At 55.2% G+C, this 16,770-nt stretch overlaps 3 protein-coding genes across 4 annotated transcripts; all 3 read right to left on the minus strand.

Moving 5' to 3' along the window:
* Window positions 1–3,458, minus strand: LOC149914298 (uncharacterized). Of its 2 annotated transcripts, none has more exons than XM_090127215.1 (2): window positions 1,789–3,458; window positions 1–1,083 (listed from the first exon to the last, which is right to left on the minus strand). In XM_090127215.1, exons 1-2 carry the CDS (start codon window positions 2,617–2,619, stop codon window positions 916–918), a joined length of 999 nt encoding a protein of 332 aa, XP_089983341.1. In that variant the 5' UTR covers window positions 2,620–3,458; the 3' UTR covers window positions 1–915. The 2 variants fall into 2 exon arrangements, with proteins under 2 accessions (XP_089983341.1, XP_089983342.1); XM_090127216.1 differs by having other exon boundaries at window positions 2–1,029; window positions 1,789–3,457.
* Window positions 3,459–3,653: 195 nt separating this feature from the next.
* LOC149914299 (uncharacterized) lies at window positions 3,654–8,001 on the minus strand. Its single transcript, XM_090126856.1, has 3 exons — window positions 7,950–8,001; window positions 6,137–6,563; window positions 3,654–4,109 (listed from the first exon to the last, which is right to left on the minus strand). The coding sequence occupies exons 1-3, from the start codon at window positions 7,999–8,001 to the stop codon at window positions 3,839–3,841; spliced, it is 750 nt and encodes a 249-aa protein (XP_089982982.1). The 3' UTR covers window positions 3,654–3,838.
* Window positions 8,002–10,928: 2,927 nt separating this feature from the next.
* Window positions 10,929–15,773, minus strand: LOC149914300 (zinc finger CCCH domain-containing protein 11A-like). The gene is made up of 7 exons (XM_090127008.1): window positions 13,860–15,773; window positions 13,095–13,218; window positions 12,555–12,617; window positions 12,217–12,303; window positions 11,589–11,927; window positions 11,206–11,282; window positions 10,929–11,084 (listed from the first exon to the last, which is right to left on the minus strand). Exons 1-7 carry the CDS (start codon window positions 13,911–13,913, stop codon window positions 11,028–11,030), a joined length of 801 nt encoding a protein of 266 aa, XP_089983134.1. The 5' UTR covers window positions 13,914–15,773; the 3' UTR covers window positions 10,929–11,027.
* Window positions 15,774–16,770: the final 997 nt, after the last annotated feature.

The raw sequence follows: 16,770 nt of genomic DNA on the forward strand, positions 1-16,770 counted from the left end.
TAGGTACTCCTGAAACCCCCTTTAAGTCCTCCCTACCCTCCCCATTCTTTCTTTTCTCCCTCACCTCCCCCCTTGCCCTATCCTACCATTCCCTTGCCTGCTCTTCTTACCTGAGCTGCTGTCCCTTCCTTTACCTACCTGAGCTGCTTGTTCCAAAAATTACCTAGCTGACCTGCTTGCCCCTCGCTTTCCCAGCTGAGCTGCTGGCCCCTCTCATTCCCTACCTGAGCTGCTTCCCCCTAACTTACCTAGCTGAGCTCCTTGCCCCTCACTACGTACTTGAGCAGATGTTTGCTCACTTGGCTTCCTTACTGGTTGTCCCCTCACTTACCTACCTCACCTGCTATCCACTCACTTTCCTAGCTTAGCTGCTGTCCCCTTCCTTTTCCCTACCTGAGCTGCATGCCCTTCCTTTTCCCTACCTGAGCTGCTGTCCCCTCCCTTCCCTACCTGAGCTGCATGCCCTTCCTTTTCCCTACCTGAGCTGCTGTCCCCTCCCTTCCCTACCTGAGCTGCATGCCCTTCCTTTTCCCTACCTGAGCTGCTTGCCCCTCGCCTCCTTTTTCTTGGTGCTCTTGCCTTTTCCTGCTACTCACTCCCAATCTCAACACTTGCCTGCTCTGCTTGCTGCTCTGACAAGTGCCTCTTAACTCTGCTCGCAGCTTCTCTCCTTCTGCATGCCCTTCTCTATTCCCTCCTCGTGCCCTTCAGGCTTCTGCTCCCCTTGCTGAGCAAGCCCATGCCCGGTAGCTCCCCTTCAACCTCCTCCGCCCTTTGCCTTTCTCCACACAGATGCTTGCTTCTGGCCAGCACTCCTGCCCGCTGCCTAGCCCACAGCCCGCATCTCCTGGGGAGACAGCAAGGTGGCCTGGAGCTACCCACACCTCCTCCCGGGCACGGCTTCTCAGCTTTGCTTCAAGCCCACAAAAAGCCCCAAGGAGCTCCTCTTACCTTTGGGCTCAGCTTCTTCTCCTGCCGTGCAGCTCCTGTGCCAGGCCGGGGCTCAGCTCTTCCCACACTCCTCCATTCCTGCAAGGTTGCTTTCCTTTGCTCTGCTGCAGTTAGCTTTCCTACTTGCTTTCTCTTGATATACATGGATTGCTTTTTACTTTTTTTCCTCCTCTGTGCCTCTTTTTTTCTGTTTTCAGCACTTCCATTTTTTTTTCTTTTTCCATCTTTTTTTTTTTCTTACTTTTCATTCTCATTTTTCCTTTTGTTTTTTTTTTTTCCCCGCCCCGTTGAGATTCTCCCTCTTTATCCCCCTCAGCTTGCCTCTATCTGTGCCTCCAACTGGGTCTTCTCTCTCACATTCCCGTCTTGTGCCCGGTGTCACCCCACATTACCCTCTATTTCACTGTGCCCACGCAAACCCCCTATTGTCTCTCTGCAGCCTTTTATAACCTTACACCTCTCTACTTCCCCCCCAATCCCACCCACAGACCCCTGTCATGCCTGTTTCTCTATACCACGCCTACAGCCCTCCCGCTGCTCCCTGTAGCCCCACATCCCCTTCTATCCCACCTCCATTCCCCCTACAGCCACTCATAGAGCCACAGTTTCTTAGGTCCTCCCCCAGCCCCCTATATCCCTCCCCGTAGCTCTCGCCAGCCCCTCCCGGCCCCCAATGCTCCCTATAGCACCGTGTCCCCCCGTTTCCCCCTCACAGCCCTCTGCTGCCCTAAATCCCTTTGTACCCACCCCTATCGCCCCATGTACCCCGATACCACAGCCGCTGCAGCCCCGCCTGCCTCCCTATCCCCCCCCCGCCTTCCCAGCCCCTCACCCCACCAGGCTTCCTCCCCTGTCCCGGCGCCGCTCTCCGTCCCTCCCGGCTCCGGCTCTGCTGTGCTCAGCACCGCTCCCGTCGTGCCGCGGTTCCGTCTCGGTGCTGCCCGGACAGCTCCGGCGCGCAGCGGCGGTGCGGGGCGGCCAGGGCTGCGGGAGCGCCGCCGCCTGAGGGGAGAAGAGCTCTAGGCCGGCTGCCAACGGCCGTTCCCGCGCGCCGCGCCTCAGCCAATCGGAGCCGGCGCCGCTGCCGCTGACCAACGAGAGCCCGGGGGCGGAACGGATCGGCACGTGCCCAACGAGAGCCCGGGGGCGGGACGGACCGGCACCTGACCAATGAGAGCCCGGGGGCGGGACGGACCGGCACCTGACCAATGAGAGCCCGGGGCTGGGACGGTCCGGCACCTGCCCAATGAGAGCCCGGGGGCGGTGCGGCGTTACGCTGCGCTGTTGGTGGGAGGAGCGCGGCAGGGGGCGGGCCGTGGGTGGGGCCTCGGGGTGCGCCCTACTGCTATAGGGGGTGCGAGATGGGAATGGGATTGACAGGTGGGAGGTGGGGCTTGGATGTGGGGTTGGGATATGAGGTTTGGAACTGGGCTTGGGATGTTGGATGTGCACTGGGATGTGAAATGTAGGGTTGGGGTGTGGGGATATGGATATGGGGTGGATATGGAATGGGAGATAGGAAAATGGAATATATATGGGATGGGCTTGGGATGGACATGGGACCAACACTGAAGAATGTGGGATGGATTGGGGATGAAATATGGACACGGGATGGGATTGGGATGATAGTGGCATGGGATAAGTAGATGGAATGGACATGGGATGCATGTGGGGATAAGGATTCGGAATGGCTATGGATATAGGGTTAAGGATGGGGATAGGATGTGGGGGTATGGATATGGGATGGGTTTGAGATGGCTGTGGGGTGGATATGATGGATATGGGATGGGATAACGTTGTGGGATACGGACGAGGGATGGCTACGAGATGGAGCTGTACTGGTTATAGAGCCATAGGGGCGATGGGGCCAGAATGCTGCAGTCACCTCTGTCCCCAGAGTTCATCCCCAGTGTGACACATGGAGCCCCACAGCCGCTCCTCTGCCCTTTATCACTTACATGGGGAGGACATCCCCCAACCTCCATTATCAAAAATAAACCTTAATTAGAAAAGTGAGGGGTGTCAACCCCGCCCCATGGGAACAATGTTTTCTGTGGGGGAGGGCACAGATGGCGTCTCCAGAGGGCTGTCCCAAACTCTGGGGGGTGTTCACAACTCTAGGATATGACACCACCAGGGTGCCATGAAGGTGTCCCAAGCTTTGGGGTGTGACACAGGGATGTCCCCAATTTTGGTGGTGTGACATTGTCATGTGGTGTTCCCACTTCCCTGGGAAGTCCTCCAGGTGGTCACGGTGTCCCCAGCTTCGGCTCAATGTCCCCAGGGTTTTTTTTGTCCCCTCTGCATGACGGTGACACCCGGCGCCAGCTGCCAGGAGTGACGCCCAACGGTGATGACACCGCATCACGGCTGTGCCACGCTGGTGTCACACAGTCCCCTCTGGTGGTGGCACAGAGTTCACCACCGTGCATGTCCCCGTCCTCATGACAGACGATGGTGACAGCACCAGAGGTTTCCGGTGTCACCGGGTCCTGCGGTAGGCAGGTCTGGAGGGGTGACAAACAACAGTGAGAGGCTCAGTGACAGCATGGTGACAATGTGGTGCCGCCTGTGCCTGCCCCCATGTGATGGTCAGAGTACAGGGAATGGTGTCACCCGATAGATGGTGGCACACAAGTGACGGTGACACCAGATGACGGTAACAACAGTGACAGCCAGGGATGGGGACGCTGCGTCACGGCTGTTCCACATCGAGGTCACCCTGTGTCACGGCGCCACCTGAAGACAGTGACATTCAGTGACACCCAATGGCATCCAGTGAAGGTGACACCCAACAATGGTGACACCACCGACCCCATGTCACACCCACAGCAGACCCCACGTGTCCCCCGACTGTCCCCTGCCCCCCTCCCTGTACCCCTCCTCGTCACCTCTTCAATGAGGATGGCACTGTGCTGAAGTTGTGCCACCATGGCAGGGGGGACAGCATGGGACAGTCATGGACAGCCAGGGTGACAGCGTCCAGGAGCTGTAGGACGCGGATGGGGCTCTCAAGGTACGTTGGTACGGCCCCAGGTTCCACGGTTACGGTGACAGTGAGAACTTTGGGGACAAGTGGTTGTCCGGTGTCACCCGGTGGCCCTGGGGGGATTGTTTCCGTGGGGCTTTGCACAGGGATTGGTGGGAACCATCCATTTCTGAAAGGAAGTGGCAAAAAATATACAAGAAAAGTGACATAGTATTGATTTTAATGGAAACAGACATTATTGGGGGCGATCCCACGGGGACAAAGAAGAGCGAGAATGTGTCACTATGTGAGGTTGTCCTCAAAATCCCCACTAGAGACCTCTGGAGGACTCCAGGAACGCCTGGGGACCCCAAGACACCCATGGGACATCTCCAGACCCTTCCAGAAGACAATAGGACCCTCTGAACCCACCTGAGGACCCCCCCACATTCCACAGGATCATTCTGGGACGTCTGCAGACCCTTCTGGATGAATCCAAGGACCCCCTGGATCAATTTGAAAACCCCCTGCACCCTCCAAGTCCTCTCTGGGACATCCCCAGAGATGTCTCTGATGACGGGATGACTCCAGGACCACTCAGACCCACATGAGAACTCTCTGGACCCTACCAGACTCTACTGGCACATCTCCAAATCATCCCAGTGGCTCCTCGGAGCTCCTGGACCCATCCTGGGAGCTTCCAGATCCTTCCAGGGACCCCCAGGACCATTCTTGGGACCCCCTGGACACCCCAGGATCCCTCTGGGACATCTCCAGATCCTTCTGTATGAATCCAAGGACACCTTGGATCCACCTGGGGACCAACTGGATGCCCCAAACCCCTCTACAACATCTCCAGATTCTTCTGCATGCCTCCAGGGGTATATAGGGGGGGGCTCGTGGGGAATCTATGGGCGGAAAGGTGTGAGTGGGGCTTCTGTGAGGTGGAAAGAGGGTCTGGAGGTGGAGAAAGGTTGGAAGGGGAAACTGAGGGATTGTGGAGGGCTTCTGTGGCGTGGAAAGGGGCTCTGAGGATGGAGAGAGGGAGTTGTGAGGGGGAAAAGAGCAGAACGAGGCTTCTGTGAGTGAAAAGGGGGCCTGGGGATGGAGGGGTACATTGTGGAGGGGAACTTGAGGGGTGGAAAGGGGGCTTCTGTAGGGCAGAAAGGGGGGTCTGGGAGTGGACGGGGGGTTGTGTGGGGGAAAAAAGGGGTGAGTTGGGTCTCTGCTGGGAGGAAAAGGGGTCTAGGAATGGAGAAGGGGTGGCAGAGGAAATCTGGAGGGTTGTGGGGGGCTTCTATGGGGTGGGAGTCTGGGGGACACCTTAGGGAAGTATTGGGGGGGAGAAGAGGAGAGTGGGATGTCTATGGGGTGGAAAAAGAGTCTGGGGGGAAACTTAGTGGCTTGTGTGGGGGAAAGGGGTGAACAGAGTTTCTACAAGGCAGGAAGAGCATCTGGGGGTGGAGGGAGGGGTGGGAGGGAAGAGCCAGGGGTTGTGCGAGGCTTCTATGGGGTCTGGCTGAGGGAAATTGGAGGTCAAAATGAGGAACTGACTCCAGGGGTCAGGGAGGAGCGCACAGGGGGTTACAGGGACCTCTAGGGGTCAGAAAAAAGGGGCCAGGAGGTGGGAGGAGAAGGGAGGACACGGGACCCTGGGGGTCAAATAGAGGGGAATGGGGGGTGGTAGGAGACTCTGGGGATCAGAATGGGGGAATTGGAGTGGGGGCACTCGGGGGGAGGAGAGGGAGTTCGGGGGTCAGATAGAGGAGACTGGGAAAGGGGGGGACTCTAGGGGACAGAATGGGGAGAGCGGTGGGGGGGTGGGGGGACACCAGGGATCAGAACGGGGGACTGGGGAGGGATGAGGGATCGGGGGGGGACCCTGGGGATCAGAATGGGGGAGGCACAGAGGGGAGGGGTGGAAGAGGACTACGGCGATCAGAACGGGGGGACTGGAGGGGAGGGAGACCGGGGGGAGGGTGTAACCCCGGGGGGCACACAGAGGGACTGGGGGGTGCGGGCGATCAGCGGCAGGGGGACAGGGGGGGAGGGCAGCGAAAGACACGGGGTGGGGGAGGCGGCGAGACGCAGGGCAGCCGCCCCCGCCGAGGGAAGCCCCGAGCACCACGGAGACCCCGCGGGGCCGAGACAGAGCGGCACGCGGCCCCCCCGCCGCCTTCACCCCGGCCCCCGCCCCGGCGCCCCCCGAACACCCACCTGTAGGAGCCGAGGCGGCGCCCGGAGCCCCGAGGCGCCCCGCACCGCTTCCGCACGGCCGCCTCCTCGGGTCGCGGCGTGATGACGTCACTCGGCGGGGACGGCGCGGCGCCGTAGCGACGGACCGGCGCTGAGGCGCTGAGGCGCCGTCGCCGTGGCGACGCCGTCGAACGGTACCGCTCCTGCGGGAGCCGCGCTGAGACGTGCGGCGTCTCCGGCTTCCCCAGAATCGCTGTCTCCAGGCCGATTCCGAGCTGCTGGCGCTTCTTGAAAGCCGAGCGCGCATCTCTGCCCGGTTTTCTCACGGCTCCTGCGGCGGCATCTCTGGCCACTTTCTCCTCCAAGGAAGAACCGAGCGGTGGCCCGGCCGGGCTCGGTGCGTGGGATGTGAGAAGGGCACAGCCCGGAGCAGGACCTGAAGAACGAGCTCAGCTCACCGCTGGCACGTGTTCTGTAGTCCCCCGGGTCCTGCAGAGCTGCGCTGGACTCGCTGAGCAGCACGGCGTGGTGCGGGGATGTAAGAGAACACAGGTGCTCGGTAGACTTGCTGGGGCAGGGAGCTCTCACTGACGCTAAACTCGCTGAAACGGAGTGACTCGTTCAGGACACGTGCCTGAAACATATGCTGGTTCTCTAGGCAGAGCTGCCGGACAGACCTGTCAGCACTGGGAATTAAGCACGGCAGTGAGATGAAGCCAATGATGCGTTCATGTAAGAGCAAGAGGTGCTTTGGAATGCCTTTATGGCTGCACAGCTCCTCGGGAAGCAGTTACACCTGCTGGCTCAATAAGAGCTGTCCCGTAGATGCTGTACAGCTGTGGAGCCTTTGCCCACCTGCACTGCATCTTTTAGATGTATCATTGAGAGGAATTGAACCAGCAAGGCTTCAGGGCTGAGCTCTAAGAATGGAAACTCCCTCAACTTTTGAAAGAGACCGGGTTTCTAAGGTCTTAAGACCTGGAGCTGGCAGGGCACACCCCTCTTGTGCCTTTCCCCTGACTGGTTTTTGGGAGACAGCAAATGGACACCCCTACAAGAAGTCTCAGGGTGTTTCCTTCTGACACTCTTATTATGGAAGTAAGAATACATTCCTGGCTCCATTTTGCTCTTGTGTCAGAAGGCAGAGATTTAAGCTACCTAAAGTCACTTTTCCACAAACGTTCCCACAGAAAGAAGCATCCAACATCTCTCTGTAGCTACGGAGACCCTGACTTCTCAACCCTTTCCAGGTATGTTTTACTGTCTCTTTCCAAATTTAGAAACGGCAGCTGTGCAGAAAAACATGCCACAGATCCTGAAGTGTGGGCCAGCGGGGAGTTTTACCCCGTCTCCTCCCTGATGTCAATCTGAAGTGATCTCCTTTAGTCTTCAGTATAACAAACGCATCCTGTGACCGTGCTTGAAGACAGTCTCCCTTGAGTGTTTTAGCTGAGCTTGGTTAGCGCTCTTAAAACCAGCTGTGCAAGTGCTGCTTTCCTCCCCACTGTGAGGGATTGCTGTCAGGAGCCAACCAGTTATGCCAGGCACATCCAGCAAGGAGCTGCTGTGGCACGATGGGCGCGTGGAGCGGCTGTCTTCCAACCTGTCCTCTGCAGCAGTCAGCATTCTGCGGGTTACTCTTCCCCAGTTTGCAGAACGAGTATCAGAAGTTGATGCTCTTTTGTGAAAGAGTAAATGTGGGTTGAAAAAAAGGCAGTGTGACATTCCTGACTGCAGATGGAACAACAGCACAGATGCTGCCAGCCCCGCAGTAAAAGCTGGACTTGTTAATGAAGCAGCTTATCCATCTGTGTCGGGCTGTGGTAAAACTCACCCGCTGGCCCACCTGGACCTTTGCCCACCTGCACCGCATCTTTTAGATGCATCATTGAGAGGAATTGAACCAGCAAGGCTTCAGGGCTGAGCTCTAAGAATGGAAACTCCCTCAACTTTTGAAAGAGACCGGGTTTCTAAGGTCTTAAGACCTGGAGCTGGCAGGGCACACCCCTCTTGTGCCCTTCCCCTGACTGGTTTTTGGGAGACAGCAAATGGACACCCCTACAAGAAGTCTCAGGGTGTTTCCTTCTGACACTCTTGTTATGGAAGTAAGAATACATTCCTGGCTCCATTTTGCTCTTGTGTCAGAAGGCAGAGATTTAAGCTACATAAGTCACTTTTCCACAAACGTTCCCACAGAACGTGGACCTGGCCTTTGGCCTTGTTGGAACTCATCCCATTGGCTTCAGCCCAGCTCTCCAGCCTGTCCAGATCCCTCTGTGGGGCCTCGCTACCCCCAGGCAGATCCACACTTCCAGCCAGCCTGGTGTCATCCGCAAACTTCCCGAGGGTGCACTCAGTGCCCTCAGCTCATCAAGAAAGATCTTGAGGAGGACAGGCCCCAGCACCGACCCCTGGGGAACAGCACTGTGACCCACAGATACCACTTTTCTCACAGATACGTGACATTTTCATCCGGGAACACTATTTTAGTCCCCTACACATGATCTCTTCCACCAAAAAACAAGGACATTTTCTCCCAGGTAGACCACTTTTCTCCTAACTATGTGACCGATTATCCGGGAAATACCCATTTTTTCCTAAAAATATGGCGTTTACTCCCAGAAATACCAGCTTTCTCACATACATGTGATCTTTTCCCCCCAAAACAAGACATTTTCTCCCAGAAATACCACTACGCTTAGAAATACCTCACGTTTCATCCCAAGAATACTACTTGACGCTCCTCAGGATCACACTTACTCCCAGAAAAATGGCAGTTTCTTCCAGATAGACCAGTTTTCTCCCAAATACATGACATTTTCTCCAAGATAGACCACTTTTCTCCCAAAGACGGGACATATTCCCCCAGAAATACCAGCTTCGTCTTAAAAATACGGCCTTTTTTCCCAAAATACCAGCTTTCTCACAAACACCTGTCATTTTCCAACCAAGGATGCTACTATCTCCCAGAAACAGCAGTTTTCTGAGAAATACCTGACATTTTCTCTCAAAAGTACCACTTGACACTCCTCAAGAGGACATTTTCTCCCATATTTACCGTATTTTCTCCCCAAAGGACCAGTCGTCACACCAAAAATACCACAGTTGCTCTCGAATAGAAGACATTCTCTCCCACCATTTCCGAGTTCTCTCCCTCAAGTATGTCATTTTCTCCCAGAAATACCACATTTCAGTGGTAAATTTCACCTTCTCTTCCAAAAAGAGGATATTTTCTCCCAGAAATACCCCTTCTCTTAGAACTACCACACGTTTTCTCCCAAAAATACTGGATGACAAAACCAAATGGGACACTTGCAACCAAGAAGAGGACTGGCACAACTGCAGAGCGGTGCCATCCTCATTGAAGAGGTGACGAGGAGTGTACAGGGAGGGGAGCTGGGGACAGTCGGGGGACATGTGGGGTCTGCTGTGGGTGTGACATGGGGTCGGTGGTGTCACCATTGTTGGTTCTTCCCTTCACTGGATGCCACTGGGAGTCGTTGAGTGTCACTGTCTTCAGGTGACACTGTGACACAGGGTGACCTCGATGTGGAACAGCCGTGACGCAGTGTCCCCATCCCTGGCTGTCACTGTTGTTACCGTCATCTGGTGTCACCGTCACTTGTGTGCCACCATCTATCGGGTGACACCATTCCCTGTACTCTGACCACCGCATAGGGCCAGGCACAGGCAGCTCTGCGTTGTCACCATGCTGTCACTGAGCCTCTCACTGTTCTTTGTCACCCCTCCAGGCCCACCTAGAGCTGGACCTGGTGACACTGGAGTCCTCTGGCGCTGTCACCATCGTCTGACATGAGGATGTGGACACGCACGGTGGTGAACTCTGTGCCACCACCAGAGGGGACTGTGTGACACCAGCGTGGCACAGCCGTGACGCGGTGTCATCGTCATCGGGTGTCGCGTTCGGCAGCCAGCATCGGGTGTCACCGTCATGCAGAGGGGACAAAAGGACCCCCTGGGGACGTTGAGCCGAAGCTGGGGACACTGTAACCAGCTGGAGGACTTCCTGGAGAAGTGGGGACACAGCATCGTGCTGTCACACCACCAAAGTTGGGGACACCTTCATGGCACCCTGGTGGTGTCACGTACTGGAGATGGGGACACCCCCACAGTGTCACCCCCACGGACCACTTTGTTCCCATGGGTCGGGGGTTGACACCCCTCACTTTTGCAATTAAGGTTTATTTTTCGATAATGGGGGTTAGAGGATGTCCTCCCCCATGTCCCCATGTAAACTAAGCATGCACGCTGCAGTTTTCAGCCTAGGCTTTTAAGAGCAAAGCCAGAAAATTCCACACCGCTCAGTACAAAGCTGTGCGATGATGAGAGTGACTCAAGCTCTGCCCAAAGGATGAAAAGTAGCATCAAAACGGCTGAAGAGAGGGGGGACAATGAGGCAAGGTAGCACTGCAGAGAAGTCAGGAGAACACCTCTGCCTTCCGGGATCAGGCAGCCGGCGGAGCCTCTCTTCCCCCAACAGAGACGCCTGCAGGGTGAGGGGCACACGCTCACTTCTGCTCAGTGCTGCCCCGAGAAACTCAGACAGCTCGAGACAGCTGTTCTCTAACTCAGCGCGCCTGTGCTCAGGCCGTGCTACTCACAGTTCTGTGCACGTGCTTTGCAGGCAGTGCGTTTATGGGCAGGGCCAAGGACTGGTGCATCCATTGCTTCTATAACCTGCAGCATCCCCTGATGGAGATGTGGGAGTTCTGACCCAGCGCCGCGAGTGGAATAACGAGGAGGTGGTGCAGCAGCTCACTGAGTGCCACTGGACAAATCAGGCCGTGCGCTCTTTGTGAATACAAAGCTCCAATTGTTTATTGATGGACTGCAACCAGAGTGCCAAGTTGGGCTGCTGCCACGAAGCCGCTGCCTTCTGATGCTCCTCCACTCAGTCCTTCAGCTGCAGCTTCTCCATCATCTCCACAAGGCTGTTCATTGTGGAGGACTGGAAAGAAAGAAAGCGAGCGTCAAAGTAGGACACCGCTTCCCCCAGCATTCTACAATCCCCTTCACGTCTGACAGACAGAGAACAACAAGAGCCGTGTCTGTGCTCACCGAGGACTCACCTCTGCACGTGCAGCGGCAGCTCTCAGAGCAGCCTTCTTCATTTCTGCTCTCCTCTCTTTTTGTCGTTGTCGTCTTGCTATAGAGAAAGAGGAGAGAAATTCAGTTTGTCAACAGCAAAACCGCGGAAACATGGGTACATGAAAACAGGCTAGGAAGCCTCTCAGGGAAGGGTATTTCCAGTGGGACAAGCAGAAGGCCATCATGGATTTCATGGGAAAAGAGAGGGTTACACTTTCTGGCACTTCCTTGCCATTGGACTCGGCAGCCTTCTACTCTTTTCCCCTCTCCGCAGAGAGAAGGAGAAAGCAAAGCAAATCCTAAGCAAACTCCATGCACCTGATAAGGGAAGCACCTCACCAGGGCAGCTGCAGCACCTTCCTACCTCTTCGCTTTGAGGTCCGGAACCGCTCAGTCGGTGCTGGGGCAGGCCCAGGGTGTGTTGCTGGAGCTGGCACACCGCCTCTGCTCTGATGTGGGCTCTGAGCCTTCTCCCCATCGCGCTCCACCTTCACTTGTTTCTTGGCAGGCCACAGCTCTGCTTTTTGCTCCTCTTCCTCCACTCCCTTGCGCTTTCTTGCAGCCATGGTCTTGGAGAGGGAGTGGTTGTCAACTGCAGGGGAAGGTCTTTCCCCTCTGCTGGGACCTGCTGTTCCAGGAAGCCCTCCTGGAGCCTGGAGAGGAGCTTTCGCGTACATCTTGCCGTTTGGCTCAGCACCTCTCCCTGTTCAAATCAAGCAAGGGGAAGCAGCAAGATTAAAAGAGAGTCACACACTGCCTTCGGTCTGCAAAATGGGCCACAATGCTAGGAACTCTCGAGTGTTCACAGCAATGGACCTTGGGATCTTGGCTGAACTGTGGGCCATTTCCAATTGGGACAGGAAAGGCAACTGTAATCCCCAGGGATTAAGATCTCAAGCAACACGCAACGACAGCAGTCCCAGGAAAGGACAGACAGAAAGCCTAACTAGAAAGACAGTGCACCAAACCCAGATGCTGCTGTGTGTCTGTACCTCTCTTGGGGGCTGTGCCACACTCCATGCTCCTCCCCTGGCTTCCTGCAAGGCTGCGCTTCACTGCAAGCCTGCTTGCATCAGCTTCTGTCAGAAAGGAAACAAGAAAGACATGAAGAGCATCTCTTTGGAGGAGCATTTTAGCACAGCCAACCACAAACTTCTGCTCCTCAAGCGTAGTTTCTTCAATTGGCCTTTCTGCTGCTACAACGCTGTGCCATTTCTGCAGTCAGCACAGATCTGCAGTGCCCCTTCTTTTCTCCTCCATCCCACACAGCCCTTCATGCAGCCCTATTTAGAGGCAGGTACCCACACCACAGCTCACAAGAGCTTCTTACCTGGGGAGGCTTTCCGTTTCCCCCCAAGCCCAGCACCATTCCATGGACGCGCAGGCTCCGTCCCTACAACAACAGATTGTGTGTTGATTTCACAGACACCAGGAGCAGCACTGTCCTGTTAGCCCACGTCCACCACAAAAACCAAAAGACACTCTTCTACAGCCAGAACAGAAACTGATCTTTAAACTGCAGTGCGCTTGCACAAAGCACTACTGCTCTCATTCCCGCTCAGGTGGCAGCAGAGGAACCCCAGTCTGCCTGACAGCTCTGCATGCTGCAGAGCAAAGCTGCGTCAGCACACAAAACGCTATCAGCTGCAAAAGTCGAGGCACGGATTTTTTGTCCCTACAGGGAATGCACTCAGCTCTGAGCACCACCACTTACACACACACTTCTGTCTCACTGCTGCCATCTGTTGCTGTCGGCCTCTCTAATGCTTCCACCATGGTTACCGGACACCCCTGCAGTGCTGCACCGCTCAGAAGTAATACTTAAAATGCATTCTTCCATACTTCATGACAGAGGACTGCAGAGACTCACTTTTGCGTGGTGCTAAGGATGGTCCGTCCCCATCGCGTCCCTCTGTGCGCTGCAAGGCGCTGTTGGATCTCTGGCAGCCTGCTGGGTGCTGCTCCCTAGCACAGGGAACTGCGCCGCGCTGCTTCTGAGGACAGAAATAAAGGAAGGGCCATGGAAACGGCCACCCAACGTTTGCAAAGAGATGCAGCGTTCCAGATGGTGCAAGAGGTGGGTATCAGAGTGCTGAGACGTTAGTTATCACTAACGGAAACATTTGGGAGCGCATTCACAACATCTGCACGCGCTGCAATTTCTGGGCATATCCAGCTTTCTCATCGTTCAGGTGGAGAAGACGGGCGCTCTCAGACATCACTTCGGGGGGTTAAACCAACACACCTGCAAACACCAGCATTATTCCGAGGGAAACAGTGACTTCAGGTGCCACAGTTCAACCCATGCAAAATTACCGTACACAGCCTTAGCTCTTCACCACTATTTCTTCCCCACCCTTTACTACTGCAGGCAGCTAGAACTAACTTCTCAGCAGAAACCCAGGGCAGCTGGCAAACCATAACCAGGTGCAGCTGGCAGGAGGGCAGTGCCCGCTCTCTGCTCCCACCCTGCCCCAGCAGGTTAAGGAGCCTGGCAATGCTGTCCTGTTGCTGCAAGTGCACAACCCAGCCGCTTACTGAGCTAACAAAGGACCAGCAGGGCTCCCCCTGCTCCACCCCTTCCCCTCCAAAACCAGAGAAAGGAGAAACCCAAGCGAAAGAAACCCAGCCATACCTTTCCACGCGCAAAGCAGCGATGGCAACTGCGTCCGTCTCCCTGCTGAGACATGCTGGGGAACGTCTCAGGGGAAGCTCAAGTTCCCGGGGTCCTCTCCACAGGGACTGCCCGCACTGTTGGAAAGAGCTGGCTTCACTCTCTCTTCAAGTGCCTCGATCCCCAAAATCTCCTTTTGGAAAGGAAAAAGGAACCCTAAGGAAAGAACCTGCAAGTGAAAAACAGTGAGGAAGAAGCATTTTCCCAGCATTCTTCTGCTGTGCAGTTTAGACTCTCGGGCAGGGCAATGTCTCGAAACCAGCTGGTTACAAGGACTGTCCCCAAAATACACCCAGCTCCTGTACAGCTGCCATGATTTCTGACAGCAAGCGTTCTCCATCTCCTCAATAGTTACGTGCCTTGAAGCACATGGCTGGTGTTGCTGTCCTGAAGAAAACTCCCTCTGTCTCACTGCCAGCCGGGACGAGGGCTGATGCAGCGTGCCCACCCCAGCCCAGCTTTCCTGCTGAGACACCTCCCGGCAACCACCCAGCACCAAACCCAGCTCACCTGCTCGGCCTGCTCAGCCTGAGCTGTGCCCAGCTCACGCACACGCCGCAGCGGTGCTTCCGACGGGCTCTCGCAGGGTGATCTCTCAAGGAAAGCTCACAGCTCAGTCTCTGCGTGCAGCACACTCACCAGAGCACCAGCTCTGCTCACCGGCTGTGCCACAAACGCTCCCACCTCGGCGATGACTGTGACCTCAGCGAGTGCCCGCATCACTTCTGTGCTTCCATCATAAGCAAAGGGCGTGCTCACCTCCCAGATCCAAATTTTAGGAAACCAACACCACGGTCTCCCAACGGGTTTATTTAAGTAAAAGAACAGAGAAATTAAGATGACCCTCATGCAGCCAGTTCTTGCTCAGGTGCTGCACAATCGGACCAAGGAGATGTTACCCCCAGGCTGCCTCCAGCTTGGAGGATTTGAGCTCCCAAGCAACCAGCAAGCATTTGGACGTGCCCTCCCCCTGCTTTTTACAAGGACAGACGAGTCCTTCTTGGGATGCCAGCTATTCTGCAAAGGCGGAATAGCTCTGTTCTTGGGCCGCAGCTCCTTGGCCACGCGCTTCTCAAATACTGGGGCTGCATTACCTCCTGGGCATCCACACGTGCTCCGACTCTCCCGCAGGGTTTCTGGCTTCCTGCTGGGGAGCTTCTCATCTTCTGCAATATCATTCCTGCCTCCTCTGGTACCATCCTGGGAGATGCTGCAGAGCTCATGAGCCTGAACTACCTTCCTCCCATCAGCAGCTGCTCTTGCTTTAAAGAAGTGCCAGCACCTACGAATCAGCTTGGAGAAAGTAATTCTGGGGACCCAGAGACACTGCAAGTTTCAATGCAGCTCCCACAAGAACGCTGCTGTTAAATCCATAGAATCATAGAATGGATCAGGTTGGAAAAGACCCGAAAGATCATCGAGTCCAACCGCAACCTGACCATACTCCCCTAACTCTAACAACCCACCACTCAATCATGTCCCTGAGCACCACATCCAGAGCTCTTTAAACACGTTCAGGGACAGCCAGGACACATCCCCAATTAGCCAGGACTGCTGAAGGATGATGGAGAGCGGCTTGGCAGCCACGTCTGCCAACCCCCTCAGCACCCCAAGGTTCAATCCATCCGGCCCCATGGCTTTCAAAGCAGGTTTTGTTTCTTTAATTATTGTCTCCCATTCTATCTTTTCTTTTAGAAAGGAATCTAAAAGATGAAAAGTAAGAAAGTACTAAACAAAATGAATCAAAAGAAATGAAAAAAGGAAAGAAAGGGGAAGAGATGAAAAGAGACGGAAAGAAAAGGGGAGAGGGAAAGAAAAGGGGAGAGGGAAAGAAAAGGGGAGAGGGAAAGAAAAGGGGAGAGGGAAAGAAAAGGGGAGAGGGAAAGAAAAGGGGAGAGGGAAAGAAAAGGGGAGAGGGAAAGAAAAGGGGAGAGGGAAAGAAAAGGGGAGAGGGAAAGAAAAGGGGAGAGGGAAAGAAAAGGGGAGAGGGAAAGAAAAGGGGAGAGGGAAAGAAAAGGGGAGAGGGAAAGAAAAGGGGAGAGGGAAAGAAAAGATGGAAAACAGAAAACAAAATGAAAAAAGGAAAAAAAGGAAAGGAAGGGAAGAAAAGAAGAAAAAGGAAAGGAGAAAAAACTCCTTCCATCACCACTGCTACCACAAGCACTAAACCATATCCTGTAACTCCTAATCCAGATGCCTCTTGAACACTGCCAGGGACGGCGACTCCACCACCTTCCTGGGCAGCCATTCCAGTGCCTGGCTGCTCTCTGAGAGAACAAGTTCTTCCTTATGTCTAACCTAAACCTCCTCTGGTACAACTTATGGCCATTTCCTCGGGTCCTGTTTGTTGCCTGGGAGACGAGGCCAAACCCCTCCTCATCACAGCCTCCATTCAGGAAGTTGTAGATTGCAATGAGGTCTCCTCTGAGCCTCCTCTTCTCCAGACTGAACAACCCCAACTCCTTCAGCCGCTCCTCGTAAGGCCTGTGTTCCAGACCCCATACCAGCTTTGTTGCCCTTCTCTGGACACGTTCCAGGGCCTCAATGTCTTTTTTTGTAGTGAGCGGCCCAAAACTGAACACAGCGCTCAATGCGTGGCCTCACCAGGGCTGAGTACAGGGGGATGATTCCCTCCCTGCTCCTGCTGGCCACGCTATTTCTAATGCAAGATGCTGTTGGCCCTCTTGGCCACCTGGGCACACCTCTGTCCCTGGAAAGGTGATGGAACAGCTTGTGCTGGATGCCATCTCCAGACAACTGGAAGAAAAGGAGGTTATCAGGAGTAATCAGCAAGGGTTCACCAGGGGGAGGGCATGCTTGACCAACCTGGTAGCCTTCTACGATGTTGTCACTGGCTGGGTGGATGTAGTGC

Source organism: Phasianus colchicus, chromosome 30, assembly GCF_987193195.1.
Source record: "Phasianus colchicus chromosome 30, bPhaCol1.hap1.1, whole genome shotgun sequence".
Lineage (NCBI taxonomy): Eukaryota > Metazoa > Chordata > Aves > Galliformes > Phasianidae > Phasianus > Phasianus colchicus.